This window comes from Drosophila arizonae, chromosome 2 (genome assembly GCF_054131065.1).
Source record: "Drosophila arizonae isolate 15081-1271.41 chromosome 2, UAZ_ARI_1.0, whole genome shotgun sequence".
Classification (NCBI taxonomy): Eukaryota; Metazoa; Arthropoda; class Insecta; order Diptera; family Drosophilidae; genus Drosophila; species Drosophila arizonae.
In genome coordinates, this window is record NC_142922.1 from 25,603,828 (window position 1) to 25,623,081 (window position 19,254).

At 41.4% G+C, this 19,254-nt stretch overlaps 2 protein-coding genes and 1 long non-coding RNA gene across 3 annotated transcripts; 1 reads left to right on the forward strand and 2 right to left on the reverse strand.

Moving 5' to 3' along the window:
- Window positions 1-9,736: 9,736 nt before the first annotated feature.
- LOC149270625 (uncharacterized) lies at window positions 9,737-11,029 on the reverse strand. The gene is made up of 3 exons (XR_016268492.1): window positions 10,609-11,029; window positions 10,369-10,539; window positions 9,737-10,303 (listed from the first exon to the last, which is right to left on the reverse strand). It is a non-coding gene; the product is annotated as an uncharacterized LOC149270625 (long non-coding RNA).
- Window positions 11,030-15,544: 4,515 nt separating this feature from the next.
- On the forward strand, window positions 15,545-16,759 carry LOC108608884 (uncharacterized). The gene is made up of 2 exons (XM_018000494.2): window positions 15,545-15,703; window positions 15,770-16,759. Exons 1-2 carry the CDS (start codon window positions 15,689-15,691, stop codon window positions 16,631-16,633), a joined length of 879 nt encoding a protein of 292 aa, XP_017855983.1. The 5' UTR covers window positions 15,545-15,688; the 3' UTR covers window positions 16,634-16,759.
- A 784-nt stretch (window positions 16,760-17,543) lies between these two features.
- LOC108618098 (uncharacterized) lies at window positions 17,544-18,544 on the reverse strand. The gene has a single exon (XM_018014040.2). It carries the CDS (start codon window positions 18,333-18,335, stop codon window positions 17,640-17,642), a length of 696 nt encoding a protein of 231 aa, XP_017869529.1. The 5' UTR covers window positions 18,336-18,544; the 3' UTR covers window positions 17,544-17,639.
- Between the last annotated feature and the right edge of the window lie 710 nt (window positions 18,545-19,254).

The following is a 19,254-nucleotide window of genomic DNA, read 5'->3' on the forward strand; positions in this document are numbered from 1 at the left end:
AATTTTTCACATTACGCACATAAATTCAGAAAAGATGCTGCGTGGTGTAACTCCTGCTAGCCAACGAAGCTGGTGAAATATGTCCAGCGTGCACTGCAGACACACACACACACAACCACACACGCACGCAGGTGTCCTGTGCTGTTCTAGTCCTTGGGCGAGCTCATCGTGCTGTTTGCCTCCGCCAGTTACTGAGTTATCTAGCAAATATTGGAGCGTGCTGTGCAGCTGATGCGTTTTCATAAATTTTAAATAAGCGCAGCAGCTGCCACAATGCTCCAAGGGTGCGCGACCAGAATCTCTACAGCAGCATCACAAAAACCTCTGCCCAGACCAAATGTCTGTGCGCCTGCATAATTTGCACTATTAGCGTGGAGCTTAGCATGGAAGAAACTTGTTAAGTGGTCAGCAGCGATTTGATTTCACAATTAATCAAATCTTTTATCAGCAAACGCCACTGCAGACAGCTCGATGCTTTGCAAAGATGCAAATTTCGAGCTGCTCACAAAAAGTAACGTAAAGTAAATAGCAAATCATATATAAGCAAATGCGAAAATATGCGGACAATTATTGGGAAGTCAAATATTTTTATTGCAAATGGTGTTTTCGTAGTAATAAAATTTTTGCTTTAATAAATATTTATTCGGAAAGAAGTTGACCATTAAAAGTTGTATGAAATGAAAGCACAATACCTCATCAAAAGCAAGTAAGCATTGCGCAGTTCAGCGCCACCGACCTCCTGGTATTTCTACTAAATTATATAAAATGTCTGCAATAAATTGGCAATAACATAAATGGCACTCGCTCCAAACTGGAAAATATACCGTTATTCGATGTGCAACGTTATCAAAAGATATATATGTTTAGTGAATCAATAGAGTATAAAAATTTCTTATACTATAAAAAGACACAGCTATTCGCGGAGTGGAATGTGTATTATATATACATATGTATATACAGTCAAGTCTCCATAAATTGTACCCCGCTAAATGGAACACTTAGGACTCGACTCGACTTTACTATATCTCGCGAATTTTTGATGATAAATAGGAATTGTATTCCATTTGGCATATCCCCAAAGTGTGTTTGGTACATCAATGTGGAGTAATTTAACTAAAGAATTTTCGCGTATAAATAATTCCCAGCAATGCTAGATTTATGTTGTACCGACCAATTAATTTTTGTTTATTTCGAATTTCTAGATTTTAACAATAATAGCGTTACTGTTATATAAAATAAATGGTAAGTATGTCGAGAAAATTTGACCGAGTTTATTTTCTAGCTTCAATAGCACCGAAACGACTTTTTTAGATGGACGCTCATTGAACCAAAACCAATATACTCTTTTATTTTATAAAAGACTGTTTGTTTTTTACATTAATGTGAACCATGCTGAGGTATATATTCCTAGTCTAACAGTAATCATATATAAATTGAGAAATAGTTGCTACAAATTTAAAGGTTTTTCTATAACTTTATCACATATTATAGAATCTATCTAAAATACGAGATCATGCCAAAATGTCTGATGTCTCTATAAATATGGGATAATGAAGGAGTCGTTTAACGTTGCTGCTTGCACATAAAAATGCCATGTGGGTCCTTTAATTTATATTGCAACTTGCGGCTGAGCTAAAAGTTGATGTTGCTGTTGTTGTTGTTGTTTTCTTATTTTCTTTGTCATGTAGCCTGTTGCTATTTGTTGGTGCTTGCTGACGCTGAAGTGCGCATGCGCTGGAATGCCGCAGAAACTGTTGCAGTTGGCAGAACAAAAACATTGCCCCTAAAAAAGCCAGCTTTATCCGTGTGGCTTATCCAAAAGGCAGCTGCTGCCTTTATTAGCTGACTGTGTGAGTGGGCCACATCCCCAGGGCAATGCTCGTCATCGTCGTTGCCGTCGTCGCTGTCGCTGTCTCATTCCCCCTCCTTTCCTGGAAGCCCACGCAAAGTTTTGTCTTTGCTCTTTACCTTTTTTTTTTTATAACTTTTTCAAAGCCTGGAATGCGTATCTTTTGCTGGTGTTGGAGCCTCTTTTTGTTTCTGCGAACATCAGACTTCGGCAGCTACACTTTGTTGCCAAGCTCCACCGTCCTGAGTTGGCGTCGCTGCGGCGGCTGCTGCTGCTGCTGCTACTGCTGTTTCTGCTGGTTTGCAATTGCAATTTTCAAGGATAAGGGTAAGCTCGAAACAGATTTATATGGGCGGCCCAGTACGTGCAGAATTTATTAATACTGTCTCAACTATCACTACGTATTGATGCTCCCTACAATTACTGACCTGCGCCGGAGTGAGCGAGCTCTTAACAATGACGCCCGACTCGGGTTACATAAGGTGGGCTGTCCGTCATATTGAAGTTCGCACATCAACAATGAGCTGGGAGCTCACGCTGCCGACGAGCATTTGAATTAGGCGACTTGAAAGGAGAATAGACAATGCCCTGCCTCAGTTGTTGTCTTAGTATTGTGGCACGATGCGATGATGCCGCATCGATGAACTGAGATGATGCGTGTAGCAGGTGGTGAAATACTAAGTGTCTGCGAATCTGAACAACACTCACGTACTCGCATTAACAAACTTGGGTGCTTTAAGTGAAGTCGAAATGCAAAGACCAAAATTGTTAGAAATAGTGCTGGCTGGCATTAGGGCAAGCCGCAGGGCTAAACTTTATCTGTATTTGCGCAGTTGGCTGGCAAAGTTAACGAATTCAACCGAGGCCAGAGCCAGCTGCACCAAGTTTGACTTGATTCTGGCTATCGGACATGGACACACGCAAAGAACAAAGTTTCAGCGGCACAGGCAATACACATAATTTACAATGCAATTGAAGACCTCATTAGTTTTGCTCTCAATAGACAAAAGGGTGTAGAATATAGTTAAAATAAATTCAAATTGAAATGAAAAGTAAACACATATTCAAGCTGATTTATGTAAGCTTTACGTATCAATGAAACTGAAATTACGAAAACTTTTTGAGCACGGGAAATGAAAGAAATACAGACACAAATGTGTGATCATTAATCAATGGCTGAATCTTATCGGCAGGAAACACAATAATTAACCGAAATATCTTGCGCGAATCGCAGCAGGGCATTCACGACATTGACTGTGAAATATCCTTCGATTGCGCTATATTAAATTCCTTTAATTGCATTCCTGCCAAGCAGAACTTCAGTTAATTAATTTGCATTTACACACACACTCATATGTGTCTGTGTGCGTGCGTGTGTGTCAGACCGTGTCTGGCAATTGTTGGCATTCGAGCGCTTTATCGACGGACCAACTGGGAAAAAATCTGATTAAATTGGTTGGCAACTGCAGTAAGAACAAGAGCATTGCGGGCGCAATTTGCATACATTTGGTTTGTGATTATCGGAGACCACCACAGATTCAAATGAGCACGTGATGCTGCACACAATCGCGCACAGTGCTCCGCCGAAGTGTGTGTACACTGCATAGCATGGCATACAATGATGTTCTGCTTGGATAAGGGCCAGTCGCTGGCTGCATCGTTGTGGTAGATCGACTGATGTGCGCTCATTAATAAACGCAATGGTCGGACAACAAAAACAAGGGCAGTTGCATTGAGCGGCCAAACGCATGAGCTGATGACGGACATGTGGTTATTTAGCCAGCGGCAGTGGATGTTCTTGGCAGCTCGTCCCTTTTCCGCTGAATGTGGTCTACTGAGGACGTGCCTATGAGCGCTGCAGTTAAAGCGTTGCAGCTGTAAAGCGATATTTTCATTATTTTTATAATTATTTCCCCTTTTGTAAGCCGCTATAATCATGTAAAAAATACAGCCAATGAAATGAAATTGGTATAAAGCTGAAGGGACCGACAGGCCAATAAACACATTTTAATGCACATTTTTGAGAAACAAAGTTTCATTTGTTCACTTTCAAGTGCAACTGGATCGGAGCATTGACAATTTAACTCGGGGATAAAATATTTAAATAACAAGAGAACACTCAGTAAACAGAGCGATGTATTAAGAAACCTGAAGTTCACAGAATTTAAAAATAATGAGTATTCATCCAGCACTCGAAACTCGGCAAACAGATAGCTTCAAAAGCATTTCAGTTTATTTATGAGAACAGAAAAAGTGCAATTCTTATGTGTGTGTGTGTGTATTTTGGCAAAGTTTGAGCTATCTCAATTGCTTATTCCCCTGGCTCATCAAACAGGAATCAGTGCAGCTCGGCGTACATGACGTATACGTAATTGGCTATTCTGCTAACACAAATGAACTCAAATGGCATCTTTGTCGTTGTGGCCGGGAAAAGTTCCCTCATCCCCTTCCCTATCCGGAAACTGTTACAGCATCAGCGAGAAGTTAAATGCAACCAGCATTAGTTTGTTATCAACGCTCGATTGCTGAGGAAAATTGAAAAATATTGTCGCAGCGCTCAGTGCCTCCTCAAAGTGAATCGAGCTCAGCTGCTGCTGCTCCATGTTGATGATTCCTCGCCTCCGCTTCTCTGCTCGCAATGATGGATTGTACCCGGTGCGTCTTATCCTCACACGCGAGCCATGGCAGAGATGAAAGAAGTTTTGCAACTCGTGCCTACACAGGGCAAGACAATTCTTTGCCTTGTAAGCAGCAGCAGCAGCAGCCGCCATTCCCATTTTTCAGCATCTAAACTTTTTGTTTGATTTCAGATGCCTCCAGTTGCAAACTCTTAGCCCGCTTTCAACTTTAAGATGTCTTATATGGGTCACAGTATATTGTGCCGGCTGTGTGCAGATAAACGCAGCGCTTCGCCCGTCCTCGACTGCATTTGCTTGGCAACTTTTTTGTATGCTATATAAATCATGTTGATCGAGTGAGCGCCGTCATCTCCAATATTAAGGCGAGCGAAACAAAGGCGAAATTAAATGAAATAAGTGAAACGAAGTCTTAAATTGCCCAACTCTTAAAGCATGCAAGTGCCTTAAAGAGTGCGAGAATTTTAAGCTCTACATGAACAGAAAACCATAACCAAGTTAATTTATTTATTTAATTACAGCAAGCTCACCGCATGAAAGTGTAAACAAAAATTAAACACAAATAGAAAGGTCCTGGGGTCAAATGCCAATTAAATGAGGGCCAACGCAATATAATATATTCAATATATATTATATACTTCATTAAAAGAACAGAGCTGAAGCGATGTGAATATATACAGGTAGAGAGTAATTCAATATGCAGTTGATATAAATTTAATAATAAATAATTTAAAAATATATACATATGTACGTATATATGTTGATATAAATTTAATAATAAATAATTTAAAAATATATACATATGTATGTATATATGTATGTGCTGGAAAATGGCTAATAAATATTAAATAGTCATTTTACTTAAGTATATTATATACATTTCAGAGACTAAATGAGTATTTATAAATTTTTATCAATTAACTACACTAATAAGCCATATATGTATACACGCTTTCAGTTGACAAAGTAATTGCATTTCAAAAAATTAAATTGCAATTTATTAACCGCTGGTGGCCAAAGGGAAGCACGGCAAAGCAACAAGAAATTCATAACTTGTTGCACCTCCCTTTGAACATAATTCATTTGTCAACTAGCCGTGTCCGTCGCCGTCCCCATCGCCTCCGCGACTGCGACTGCGGAATGGCAGAGCCACGGGCATGGTCATGGGCTTGGGCATGGGCACGGGCACGCTAATATGGTCAATGCCAACTGTTGCCAGTCAGACAGGGGTGGCCATTCAATTGCAGGATACCGGATGCACGACTCTATAAATGTATCCGTTCCGCTCTTGTCGCTTGGCTCCCGTTGCTTCCATAAAAGTCAAGTGCATGTTGGGCTGGCACTGTTCCAAACGGCTGCGCATCGGCAGAGGAAACGGAAACGCGCAAAAAATGGCAATGGCGAAGACGACGCTGCCACAGTAAAAATCCCAACCAAACACCCAACCCCCAACCCCCTCCCACCCGGCCAGCAACTAAGTGGTAAAACATGAACAAAAACTTTGCTCGTTGTGCGGCCGACAAGTTGAAACTAATGACAATTTTGTTGTAATTAGTTGCGGCTTTTACAACGCTGCGACGCGGCGCAGCGCTACACGACGCTAACAAATAAGTTGTCAGAGAACTTAAGTTTAGCAATTTTCATAGTTTTCGTCGCTGGCATTTGCGGCTAGCAATCTTTTTGCTCTAGCACAAATTTGCCGGAAATGAAATTCATTTGTTTTTCTTGGGCCAAAATTGTTGGAGCTGTGGTTGCAACGCTGCTGCAATGGGCGTGGCCATGGCTATAGGCATGGTCATGGACACGGGCGTGGACGTGGGCTTGGGCATAGCTCGGTTACATTCTGCATGTGCCGTCAACTCAAAGGCATACATTTCAGCCTTTGGCCTTGCGCAGGACTTGCCAGATATTTCATTGCTTTGGCCTGCACCTGGCTTTTAATTATTTTTAATTGCATGCAGCTGCTCTTGACGTGCTACAAAACACATCAACCAATTCCACCTGCTTCCGGTCGAAATTTGCTAAAATAGCCCGTTTAAGCTTACCTCTTTATGTCTTTCATAAATTACATGTTTCCTTTTTTTCTGCTGTCAAAACTGTCCTAATTGCTTTTATTTATATGACATATGGTTTGTAAAATGCTGTTAAAGAAAGAATAGAATTGTATCGGTAATATGCAAAGTGATTTACAATATGAACCAAAGTTAGTGCCATTAAATTCACTGCATAGGCATGAATATGCTGAGTAGAGAATATTTGCCTATTTCCACTCCCGACTGACTCGTCCAATCGGCGAGCTCTTCTGCTAAGTACCGCTATATATATAAATTAGTGTAATAAATTCTCAGTTTTTAATTCCATTTATCAAGTTCCATTCACATCGAGAGCCCTTACTCAACCTCATTGCCAGTGCGCACTTGGCAGTCCCATTGTAGGTCTATTTGCGGGTCTTATCGTTTGGGTTTTCTTAGTGGTTGCGAAGAATCATTTTAAAGCGCCTTAGCACAATGAAAGTGCGCAGCACACACAGACACACACGCACACGCATACACACACGTTTTATGTGCGCAATATTTTCCTTCAGTCACTCATACACGTGTGCGCACCGAATGAATAGGCGCAACACCCACGCATCTTTAAGGGCTGCGTGTGCCCTGGGGGGGTAACTGAAGCCCCACTCAAGCACTAGCTGAGAGTGTGGCGCAGATGTATAAAACCGTTATTAAATTATGAATTGAAGACGTGTCACCTTAGTGCGTGGCTGCTTAGCTCTTTTCAGCGATTTTTGACGGAATTTAATTGGGTTTTGTTCTAGCGTTGAATTTTAATGTATGCACAAATGGACAAGCCCAAACATGTTGGAAAAACAGTAGTGCTTACAATTTTAATGAAAATTTGCATTTGACCGCGTATGCCGGACACTGACACACACACACTGACACAAACATACAGAATATTACATTCATTTGCATGTCATAAAAATTCATTTTGTTACAATTTTGGTGTTGTTTTTAAATTGAGCAACCGCAAAGTTTTGCATTGCATTCTAAACAGAAAGCAGAGCCGTTGGCTTTTGTTTAGCAAACACACAGAGAGAGAGAGAGAGGGAGAGAGGGAGTGTTTTGAGGAGAACTCTGATTCGATTCAGTGGCCAGTTTGTCTCTCAATCTGCTGTCCATGTCTGCATATAAAGTACGCCCCATTGTACTTGTCATTTCTCTGCACGTCCCTGTTTGTCATGCCCGGCTCAAGTTGCAGCTCTGTCTAGCTAGCACGCACATAAAATACATCAATGTGGCTGTAACTCAAGTCCAGACAAGTGGAGTTTGCGGCAACTCAAGGGGCTAAACAAGCCATCTGAAGTGAGCAGCTTGCAATTTTGATTTAGTAGCATTTATGACAACTAACCTTGGACATACACTAGTTGATACTTAAGTTCCTTTCGTGGCTCAGCTTAAATATCGCCTGTATTTGCTTGAAAGTTGAAGGGATAATTGAGACAGTTGGAAAACTTAATGATGCTCTTTACTTGCTCTGTATTCCCTTGTGGCCTTTCCTTTAATGGCATTACTGACTCAACGGCCCAGGCTGCAGACACAGATACAAACACTAACGGCCACAGAGACCGACAATTTGGTGTCATTGTGCGGCCATTAGCTTTATTTTTATGTGGCAGAGCGCATGTTGAAATATTGTTTATTTACTCAATTAACACTAATTGCTTGGATCAATACATTTATATTTACCTTGCGCTCAAAGGCAACAACCCGAAGTGCCTAACGACTAACAGGTTGAGCAATCGAGCGGTGAGTTTTCTGTACACAGACATACATTTCCATCATCGCTGTCCTCGTCGTCCTCGTCGTGCTCGTCGTCCTCGTCGCCCTCGTCGCAAAGTAAGTCGCAGTAAGTCTCAGATGCCATTAATAAAGTCATTACCGTCTGTCAATCTCGAGCATTCACTTATCAAATACTTGAGGCTACATCAAATTCAAATAATACAAATTCGAACGCAATCGCAGCTGCAATATTCACTGCGCGCAATAAATTCGGAGGCTTTATCTTCGACTCTGACAAGCGGATGTTTCATTACTGTCTGGACTGAGTGCTGGGGCGCCCGAAAAGCAGGCAACGCTTTTGAAAACTGCTTATTAAACTTGCCAGCGTCACGTACAGTCAGATCGGGCATGAACAGTGAGATAGGGTGCGGCGGGGCAGTGGGGCTGTGGCGGGGTGCTGGTGGTGCGCTTTAGGTTTAAGTGGCTACTTTACAAAATAACGTCGCATAAAATAAATTTCTTTTATGTAGTCGCAAATTGCCAGTCAAAGTTTTCATATAAATAAATAGAAAAGCGCTTCAACGACCACAGAAAATACACAAAATACGAAAATACGAAAATACAAAACAAAATGCAAAAAAAAAGTAACCGAAAATGAAAACCAAAAACAAAATACAAAATGGCGTTGCGGCTACTTGTAACAAGTGTCAATGCTGCTGCACCCACTATAAACATAAAAATGTTGTTGCCACAAAAGGAAAATTTCTTTAAAAACTTTTCCGGGGCGTGGCGAGCGCGTTAGGCGTACTTATTGTTGTCAATGTTACTATTGTTGTTGTTCTTTTTGAACGTATGTGTCTCTGTGTGGGTGTATGGGTCTCTGTGTGGGTGCGTGGAGTATGGGTGTAAGTGGGGTGAGTTTTGTTGGGGAAAAGCTTAACGGCAATTGAATGCCAAGTTAAGTGGCAATGTGTGCGAAGGCGTTTTGCTTTTGCAATTTGCAATAACCAAAGCACGACCATAAAAATATAGTTGCCTGCCAGCCGCTCACACAGAAACAGACGGAGCGAGGAAGAGAGGGAGAGAGAGAGAGAGAGAGAGAGAGGGAGACAGAGAGAGAGGGAGACAGAGAGCGAGAGCTGAAATACAATGAGTTTTTGATTACTTTGGAATTTCTTATTTGCCTTTTAGGCAGTCCCCAGAAAAAATCGCACCCCGAAACTGTGCAAATATTGATAAGCGTTTGCTCGGCAGTCGACACCTTTTCACACACCCGCTCTGGCATTCATGCGCACATAGCCAAATTGTTGCAGAAGCGACTTCTGCCATGGTTTTTTTATTTGCCTTACGTTCTCACAATATTAGAGCATGTACGCGCTTTCAAGGCATTCACAATTTGCTGAATTAGCAGAAATGGGCTGAATAGCAAAAAGCCTGTGTTTTATAGAGATCTTTTTATATTCTGTATGCTTTTTACATAAATTGTTTTCTTGTAACGTTTATTTAATACGAAGAATTCTGAAAATTATTCGCACTTTTTTTTACCAGCAGTCGAAACTTCAAATATTTTATCATTCTAGATAAATGCTGACTCAATTAGAAAGTCATCTATACCACTTCCAGTTTTTTGGTTATATTTTTTTTTTTCTTAATTTTTTTTTCTGCTCTGAACTTGGCCTCCACTTAAACTGAAATTTGCTGTCAGCATGTGGCGCTTGCCTAATGTCAGCGCTGTCGCGGTGAGGTGTTTACGAGCGTAGACAAGGAAGGCGCGCTAAATTGAAGAATATTTTGCGTAATAAATTTGAAACGTGACGCACTCTGAAATACGTTGAAGCCAACTGTGACCCTGGACGAAGCATATTGATAGAGCAAAAAATATCCAAACATATCTGCCTGACTGCCTTCCTGGCTGCCTCGCTGCCTGACTGCCTGCCATGCCTGCGCTTCCAATATAGTCGGTACGCATAGATAACTGTCATCGCGGTGGTGGTGGTCGGGCAGCAGCTACTGACAGCTATGTCACCTGTGCACGTACACTGAAAAAAAAATGAAAAAAAAAAAAGAATAAAAATATCTAGAGGTATTTGGCATTGCTACTTACTCGGCGCTGCTCATACGAGTATCATAACCTATGCAAAGAATTTATGAATCGTTCATCAGTAAGCCCCGGTTGGGCCTCGATTTCCATATATTTGCCACTGACCCAGATCATAAATTAAGCAGACTTAGAAGCGCGTGCGGTTGGTCAAACAGAGACACGTGCAACGCTTTGCTGATTGATTAAACCGCGCAAAGATCAACATCGCAACAGCAGCAACAACGTTTCAGGAATTGTTATTACCTCGTTTGCTAGTTTTTCCATTTTGGACACCTACAATCGGCTGCACATCAAACGTCTGGCGTGGGATGCTGATGTCAAGTGGACGGGCAGCCGGATGAGCGGCACACGTGCCAAAGTCACTTTTGATATAACTATATGATGGCAGCACTTAATATGCGCCTCAGTAGGTTGCGCGGGCAGGTCCTCTCACCTAAAGCCTCTAGACGTGACGAGTGTGAGCAGAGCGCGATATTGTCGGGCTTCCGAATGAATCCTGAGCTCATTGTCATGTACGGCGCATAAACAGTAACTGTGGGCGAGCCATATAGTGAGCAGAAGTAACAGTGCCGAAAGAGAATACTCAATACGACCATTTCAGAGACACAAGCTAGCTCGCATCAAGTATACGCACCGTGTACTTTCACTTGCATCAAAACACGCTACAAAGATATTCAAAAAAAAAAAAAAAAAAAAAAAAAAAAAAAAAAAAAACATTAAACAAAGAACTTGTCAAGCACTTAAAGAGATAGAAACAAATAGAGTGAGAGAGGGAGAGAGAGAGATAGAGAGCTGGATAGAGCACGATTAAAATCCGTATTTCAGTCAACGGACAAACAATGAAAATTCACCGTGGGCGGTCCTCGGTAATTGTGCTGACCCAGCATGAATTCGTTATGTATCTAGCATAATTCGGGCCAAGTAAATAAAATGCAACAATTATATTTTCGGCAAGCGGCGAGACTGACACTAAACAGTGTCAACAGTACCATTTATTTTCACAATTTATTCATTTAAATGGAAATTTAATTTAATTTGTCGCATCTCTACTGCAAATGACAACAAATCATCGGTTGCTGAATATGTAAAAATGTTATAATTGTCATTTTACGGGCTATAAAAGAGGTGTAAATAAATTAAATGTAACCTGTGTGACAACTAATTTCATTAGAGATTAACTTATTGAAATTAGTTATAATGTGATTTCTAAATGAAAAGGTATATATAAAAATATTTAAAATAAACTTAAAAATTGTAGTTTATTAGTTAGGCAATAATTTGTGTGATTTATGTATTTGCTATAAATTCCAGTTGACTTGGTATTTTAGTATATACTTCCGTGCACTTTCAGTATTTTGTATGTATTTTGTTTAACATAAAACCATTCTCTCAAAACTTGTACTCTTAAAGTGCCAAAGTGCTGTCGATTGGCCTGTAGCTTTTCCAATGCATTGAATTCATTAGAAATGCAAATCAGCTGTGGCCCCAGCTTCAAGTTCAATCTGGCCATAAAATTCATAGCGGGTGTGCGCGCCTCGAAAAGGCCAACAAACCAGGTGATAGTCGAAACCAAAAGTTGTCTAGCTTGCCAACCCGTTTTTCAACCTGAGGCCAACGGCCAAATGCAGCCAGCAGCCTTACCCGATGCTCTCCGCTGGGAGATTAGTTGTGCCATGTTGTTTTGTTTTTATCGTCACTACGCTCACTCCACTGTGGAGATCTCTCATGAAGCCTAGGCCCTGTGGTCCAAATTTATGACAGTGCGCTCACGCTTACGCGCATGTGTATGTGTATGAGTGTGTGGGTGTTTGCGAATGGGTGCTTTATTTTCTAATTACAGAACATTTGCACAACTTTGTGTGCGGGTGTGTAAGTGTGTAATTAATGTTTTGTATGTTTATATTAAAAGCCGTCGTATTCGCTGCTTAATAAATTAAACGACAATTTGCACATGCAAAAGTCGCTGGCTGCTTGTCAATGTTGTTGTTGTCATTACACATTTGTTGTTGTTGTTGGTGGTGGTGGTGCTGGTGGTGGTGGTGCTGCTGGCAGTGGCTCTGACAGCACTTGGAAAGTGCTGTATGGCTACAATCCTTACGCGCAAATGAGTTTGAAAGGGCCGCCGCTTCATGAATAGCACCACGAGGACATTATGCGTGGGCAATATGTGTAGGCATGTTCGCAATTAAAATAAAAAGCAGCCCACATGTGACAGCTAAACATGGCGTGGACCCCATACTAACTGCCAAGATGTTCTTAGACGCGATTATGCCCAAGACTGTGTCCTCAAGCAGGCAACAAAAATAAGTTATTGCCTACTTGTGGGCGCGGGGACACTCACAGCAAGCTGCGTATTTATGCGCAGCCATTTGGTGCTTTTTTACCTGGAGGTGCTTCAGTTGGTTATTACGCCGTATGCAGAGTTTGATTAGTTGCACATGCATCAATTGTTTGTGAATTTTTATGCCTGATTTATGGCAATAAAATATTTGTTAGCACTTGCCCCAGTCTCATTCATTTTATACTCATCTATTTGATAAATATTTGCCCAGCCATCAGCTGGTGTTGTCGTCGATACTTGATTGTTTACACAAAATACTTCGACCGTTATGGCAAATTGACGAATAAATTGGCCAAAGATATGTAAATTGCCAATAATTTGATTTGATGTTTCTTCTTTATAGGTGACGAGTTATTAAAATTTGATCTTTTATGAGCTTAACTTCTTGTTTTTTTCTTGTGGGGATTTTATTTTTTTGTGGTCTGCAATAATTGCCATAATTTATTTGCGAGCCAAGCTTGGCAAAATTTGCATTTGTTTAAGTCCACTTTGATGTTGTTTAATACATTGTTTTTTTTTTTTTTTTTTTTTTTTTTTTTTTTTCTTTGGCATGCGGAAACGTTCTCGAAAGAAGTCCTTAGCTGGCGGCAGCTCAAACATTTATGCAAATTCGAAGAAAGAACTAAACAAACTCGTTAAACTGGCGGCAACTAATGACAGAAGATTTGCAATTTTTTTAGATAAACTCGAGAATTTAGAGAAGCCACTAATGCTCCAATTTATAGCATGGTGGTAATTAAGATTTTCACTAATATGAAAAAAAAAAAAAAAAAAAAACGAAGGCTTCAGATGCCGCTGCTCAAATGGCATTCAATAAATGTCTACGAAAAAATACTTATGCATTTTTCATTGATTATTATTCGCGGCTGGCTGTGCTCTCGCAGTTGAAGGCTTGATAAGCGCTTCGATAAAATAGATCTATTAGCCCGTCTGGCCTGTGGGACATTAATATAAAACGCTTCTGTCAGCTCCGTCCCGGACTAGGCCACATTTTATTCATTTATTGATGCTGCGAAGTTGTCCAACTGCTATTACCAATTGTTGTTGTTATTGTGCGTGAGGCGCCCTCTGCTGCTTTTTATTATGTTTATGTTTTTCTCTTCTTTTTAACTTTTGTTATGTGTCTTAGTTTTTATGTTGGGGCTGCGTGCATCTTTTATGAGCGTGTGGCGCCCGAGACCTTGAAATTGTAGCTGGTTTATTTTAATATGCTTACATTTGTTTAGTTTGCATATGGCATTGCCACCAGCGCTAGGCGGTGGCAGGCCGAATCAGCATCAACCGAAATACCGAGCATACCATCTGAGAGCAGCGCAGCAGCAGAGCAGCTGGCTGCACGGCTCAGAGGTCTGGGCGGAGCCATAAACAAAAGAAAGACAAATTATTTTTAGGTTTAGGCTGTGGCTTCGCCTCGGGGGCCTGATTGACAACTTCTCCAATGTGGTCAAAGACAAAAAACTATTAGCAAACTCATGAATGGGAAGAGAAATTGATGAGAATCACAAAAGAATTTACACACTCCATTAACAGAGGCTTAGGCTATCTCAGGCCTAGCCAACGCGTTATATCCGAAAGTCGTTTATATATACATATATGCTATGCTAGAGTCCAAGCTATGATTAGTCATAGCTAAAGTTATCGCTGATATGCATCTTTGAGGCGCCGATGATTTGCAAATCTATTCAGTTATCTTAGTTATGGATCTTTCGAATTTTAATGCTGAAAACATTTTATTATGCAAATGGATTCAATTTCAAATATGTTGTTGGCATTTATTTATCTATAGCAGGGCTCAAAGAGTCAAAAACAATCATTTTTATGATATCAATAAAGCATGATGAAAACGTGATAATCGCTGATCAGATTAAATGGTCGTCGCCTGGCGCCAGCTGATTACGGTCGCACAGCTTCAGGTGGCGAACAGTTAAAACGTCAAGGTCGCAACGCTTGTTAGCTTTATGGCTTATATTTTGGCCAATTGCCTATAAGGCAAACGGCAAAGAGCAAACAGCAAATGACAAACAACTTTGAGGGCTAAACGGATGCGCAAAAAAGCTCAAAAGATTCATTCGAATATTTATTTCAGTTTGTGGGTCTGAGCATTGGTGAGGCCATTGTTTTATTTTCCACACACATTCCTTTGATTGTAACTCGATAGATTTTAGGGGACCCTCGCCAAATATTACTGCAAAGATTCAAATTCATGCCAAAACCAGCCACCATAAACGATTGGGAATTTCCACACTAGAAATCGTCGCACCAGACTATCTCAAAATATTTACTTACCCGACTGGGAATTTTAAAAATCACCTCTAACTTGTTTTGATGCGCCGCCAATCCGATCCAAGCTGGGTATCAACATCGATCGACGCCATTCCACATTTTTTGCATACAAATATGTATGAAGAAAATAATTTCTTTTATTAAAATCATAATGAAACATACCATATTAACTAAACTCGTTTTGTTAATAGCAATGCCAATACTGCCGCTGAGCCTGGCCGATCATAGACCCCAGGTGGTTTACCAATGCGACTTGCTCTTGAGCAAGGGCTGTACCTCATTTGCATAGTGCAGACTGCGTTATTGGCAAGAATAGGCCTGGTAGAGGTGCGCGGCGACGTTGACATTGCTGGCATTGTTTTTATCGGCTTGGCTCGTATTTCAGGGCTCGCTGTTCAATCAGTAGACAAAAGCAGCAAAAGAAGTTCATGCTAAATACTTCGAGCATCGAGCGTCGAGCATCGAGAGGGACAGCAGATGCTGATTTATCAACTACAATAACAACAACTAATCGGCGTCAGCCACAACCGCAGCAGCTGAGGCAGCAGCCACGACCATCGCGGCTCGGTCTCTGCATGAACTTGAGCGCAGTCGAGTGACACAGTTTGGTGGTTTTCGTATAAATAGTAGACGCAATGGTGCTCCAAACGTCAGATGCAGCCCAGCAGTTAAACTCAAAGAACTTCAGTAAAACTCGAGATGCGTGTATTCATTGTAAGTATCCAGGAGCTGAGCACGAGTCGCATTTAGGATTACCTCAATCATGTTTTCTGCGTGCAGGTTATGTGCCTTGTGGCAGTTGCCTACGCCGACAAGCTGGGCTATAACTATCAGCCAGTGGGACACTCCGATTCCGGCCTGTCCTTCGGCCCTGGTGGTGGCAGCAATGGAGGTGGTGGTGGAAGTCTCACTGGTCTCTCAAGCAATAACCTAGGTGGTATCTCCGGAGGCAACCTTGGTGGTATCTCCGGAGGCAACCTTGGTGGTATCTCTGGAGGCAACCTTGGTGGTATCTCCGGCGGTAACCTCGGTGGTATCTCCGGCGGCAACCTCGGTGGTATCTCCAATGGTAACCTCGGTGGTATCTCCGGCGGTAACCTCGGTGGCGGAAACTTAGAGGCTCCAGTCTCGTACAATGCCCCTGCCCCAGCTGCTGAATTGCAGAAGGAGTTCTTCACTTACACCGCCAACGAACAAGATTTCGATGAGCCACAAGCTCTGGAGAAGGTTTCCAGCTCATTGAACAAAGCTCTACGTGTTGTCTTCATCAAGGGACCCGAGAACCGTGGTCTGGAGAACGCTGCTCTGGCTCTGGCTAAGCAGGCCGCCCAGCAGGAGACCGCCATCTATGTTCTGAACAAGCAGGCCGATATCGGAGATCTGGCCAACAAACTGAATGCCATCCGCAGCAACAACAACAACAAGCCCGAGGTGCACTTCGTCAAGTACCGCACTCCTGAGGATGCCGCCAACGCACAGCGCGCCATTCAAAGTCAATACGATCAATTGGGAGGCTCTTCCCAGGCTCACAATGGAGGTGTTGCTCCCGTTCTGAACTTCGCTTCCCAGGGACCAGTGCGTCAGGTTAACGCCAAGTCGCCCGATAATTCCTACCTGCCTACCTCGATTTTCCGTCGTGTCTAAATTTACAGTTAGATTTAGATCATATGAATGATAATGACAGCGATCTTTGACTGATTTTTAAACCTAGTTTTTGTTGAATAATGCTTAAATAAATTCCCTCTCCTACATTTTATTTCGAACGTAAAAGTCTTATCATATACAGAAATTCACATTTAATTATTATTATTATTATTATTATTACAAAATTGTTGCTTTGAAATACTTTGCAAATATTTTGTTCATACTATAGCCTCAGGAAAATTTAGTTGAAGCTCAGCTAGATTACTGAATCGTATAGTTGCCGGGCATGCCCCACGTTTAACCAAATGAGTGTTAAAGCTTTACTTTATTTATACAATATATGTATATGTTATATACATATATTAAATATATATTATTTATTCATTACAATTTGTCTATGGATACATACATGCTTTGCGCCAAATTATATTATTAATAAACTAAATCAATATATGCCTTAATTTATAAAAGTATAAATCTAAATAATCTGGTCCTTGTCGTGCCCCATCAAACGAAAACTAATAATTTTGTTTGTAAATTTTTTGAAGCCACAACGCTAAGCGCTCAGCGCTTATATATGGGATTTAGGCTTTACTTAACATATATCGAATAAATAATAAATTAAACTTAATAATAAATCATTAGACCTTTTTAATTGATACTATTTCCAAAACAGAAAATAATAAGAAGGTTGCCTTTACAATACATATAGGTATTTATCCAGCACATATTAAGAAATATGATAAATGAATGGCAGTGGGCTCTGGTCTTTGTAGAATTAGCATAACATCGAAAGCGTGACGAACAAACGACAAAAATTAGTAATACCTAAATCAATCATATCAAAATCAAGTTGTTTCACCTTCTCATTATCACATTCTTCTTTTAGTCTCTTCATGAAAAGTAAACGTTATTTTAAGTAAAAAGTAAACAAGCTCTAATAGTTTTATTTAACAACTCGATCAATATTCAACATTTCCTAATTATTTACAAAATTTGACTAAGTTCACTTCTTATGGCGCAGACGATTCAGAATTGAGGATGGCAAGTAGTTGCTGTCGGGCTCCTGGATCCGTCCTTCGCGTGCAGGCAAAGAGGAGCGCGATGCAAAATTGAGGGCATTTGCGATGCCACCGTTGATATTTTGACTAGTGCCGCCCAGCGAGTCGTATTGACTCTGGATAGCCTTCTGTGCATTGGCTGCATCCTCGGGGGTGCGGTACTTGACGAAGTGCACTTCGGGCCTGGCATTGGCGTTCTGGTGCGCGGCATTGAACTTGTTGGCCAGCTCGTTGAGGTCGGGCTGCCTGTGGAGCAAGTAAATAGCTGTTTGCTGCTCGGCAGCCTGCTTGGCCAGAGCCAGAACAGCGTTCTCGTAGCCACGATTCTCCGGAGCCTTGATGAAGATGACACGCACGCTCTTCTTCACCGCAGCCGCAATCTTCCGCGCAGCATCGGGATCCTCAAAGTCGGCCTCATTGGCACGGAACGAAAAGAATTCCTTATGAATGCCGGCCTGTGGCGCAACATTGGAGCGCACTGGGCCGCCCAGACCAGATACTGGGCCAGATATTAGACGAGATCCTACACCACTAGTGTCGATGGCATCTGTAACGATGGCCGTGCTGCCGGGCCTGTAGTTGTAGCCCAAACGAGCGGCACTAACTGTTGCCGCCAGACAGAGTACTATCAGAGCACGCATCTTGCCGTTCTCTACTGTTCTGCTAGAATGGTGGCTAAGTCAATATTAGCATAGCTTTTATACCGCCAACGCTGCCAGCAGCTATATTTAGCCCAGTTGATGGTTAACTGAATTAAGCCGTCTCGCTCTCTTGTGCCAATTATTGATGCGTCCGCTCGCCATTCGCTAGCGGAAGACCCCGACTCCGATCCGAGTCGGACGACGACTGCGACCACGACCACGACTACGTTAAAGATTCGTGAGTGGTGATTGGCCAGCGTGCTTTTGGAATGCTGTTAATCTGTTAACATAATTTCGCTCTTAACACATTTAACACATTGTTTTGAGCAGCTTCAATCGCGCCGCCGATGCCGACGTTGTCGCGTCTGTTTCCGATTGGCGATTGGTTGATCGTGATTCACCCATAATTGGGCTATAATTTATGCATAAAATTCAGCTAACTTCAAATGATGGACTTTTTCGTTATATTTCGGATATACAGAATCGCATATTAATATAATGATATTAACAAAAAAGTGATCGTCAGCACAATAAAATTAATGATTGGATTGGATTTGTTTTGTTTTTCTTTTGCTTTTATAGCATACAGGTTTTTGGTCAAACGTAAATCTTGAGAGTTCCACATGTTTATGCTTAGGTTTTGCTTATACGTGCGAGACTCTTAAGATTCCTTTCTAATTGTGCTCGGCACCCAGCAAGGTGACAACAAATATCAGGTCAGCTAACGGTTTATGACCACCAAACGACCTCCAGTAATATCAGACATCATTCTTCACTTGGTATAAATTGATATAAGTGAATCGAAATTTAAAAATATTACAGCCACTCCAAAATTCGAGGTGTTCAGTACAATGCATTTGCTATAAACTCGTTGCATCTTTGAAAATTGCCCTTTGTTCTTTTCTTTTCAATTTATATT

What these genes read in the sequence shown, in the direction of transcription:
- LOC108618098 (XM_018014040.2), bottom strand. Translation starts at nt 18,335, where the DNA reads ATGCGTGCTCTGATAGTACTCTGTCTGGCGGCAACAGTTAGTGCCGCT.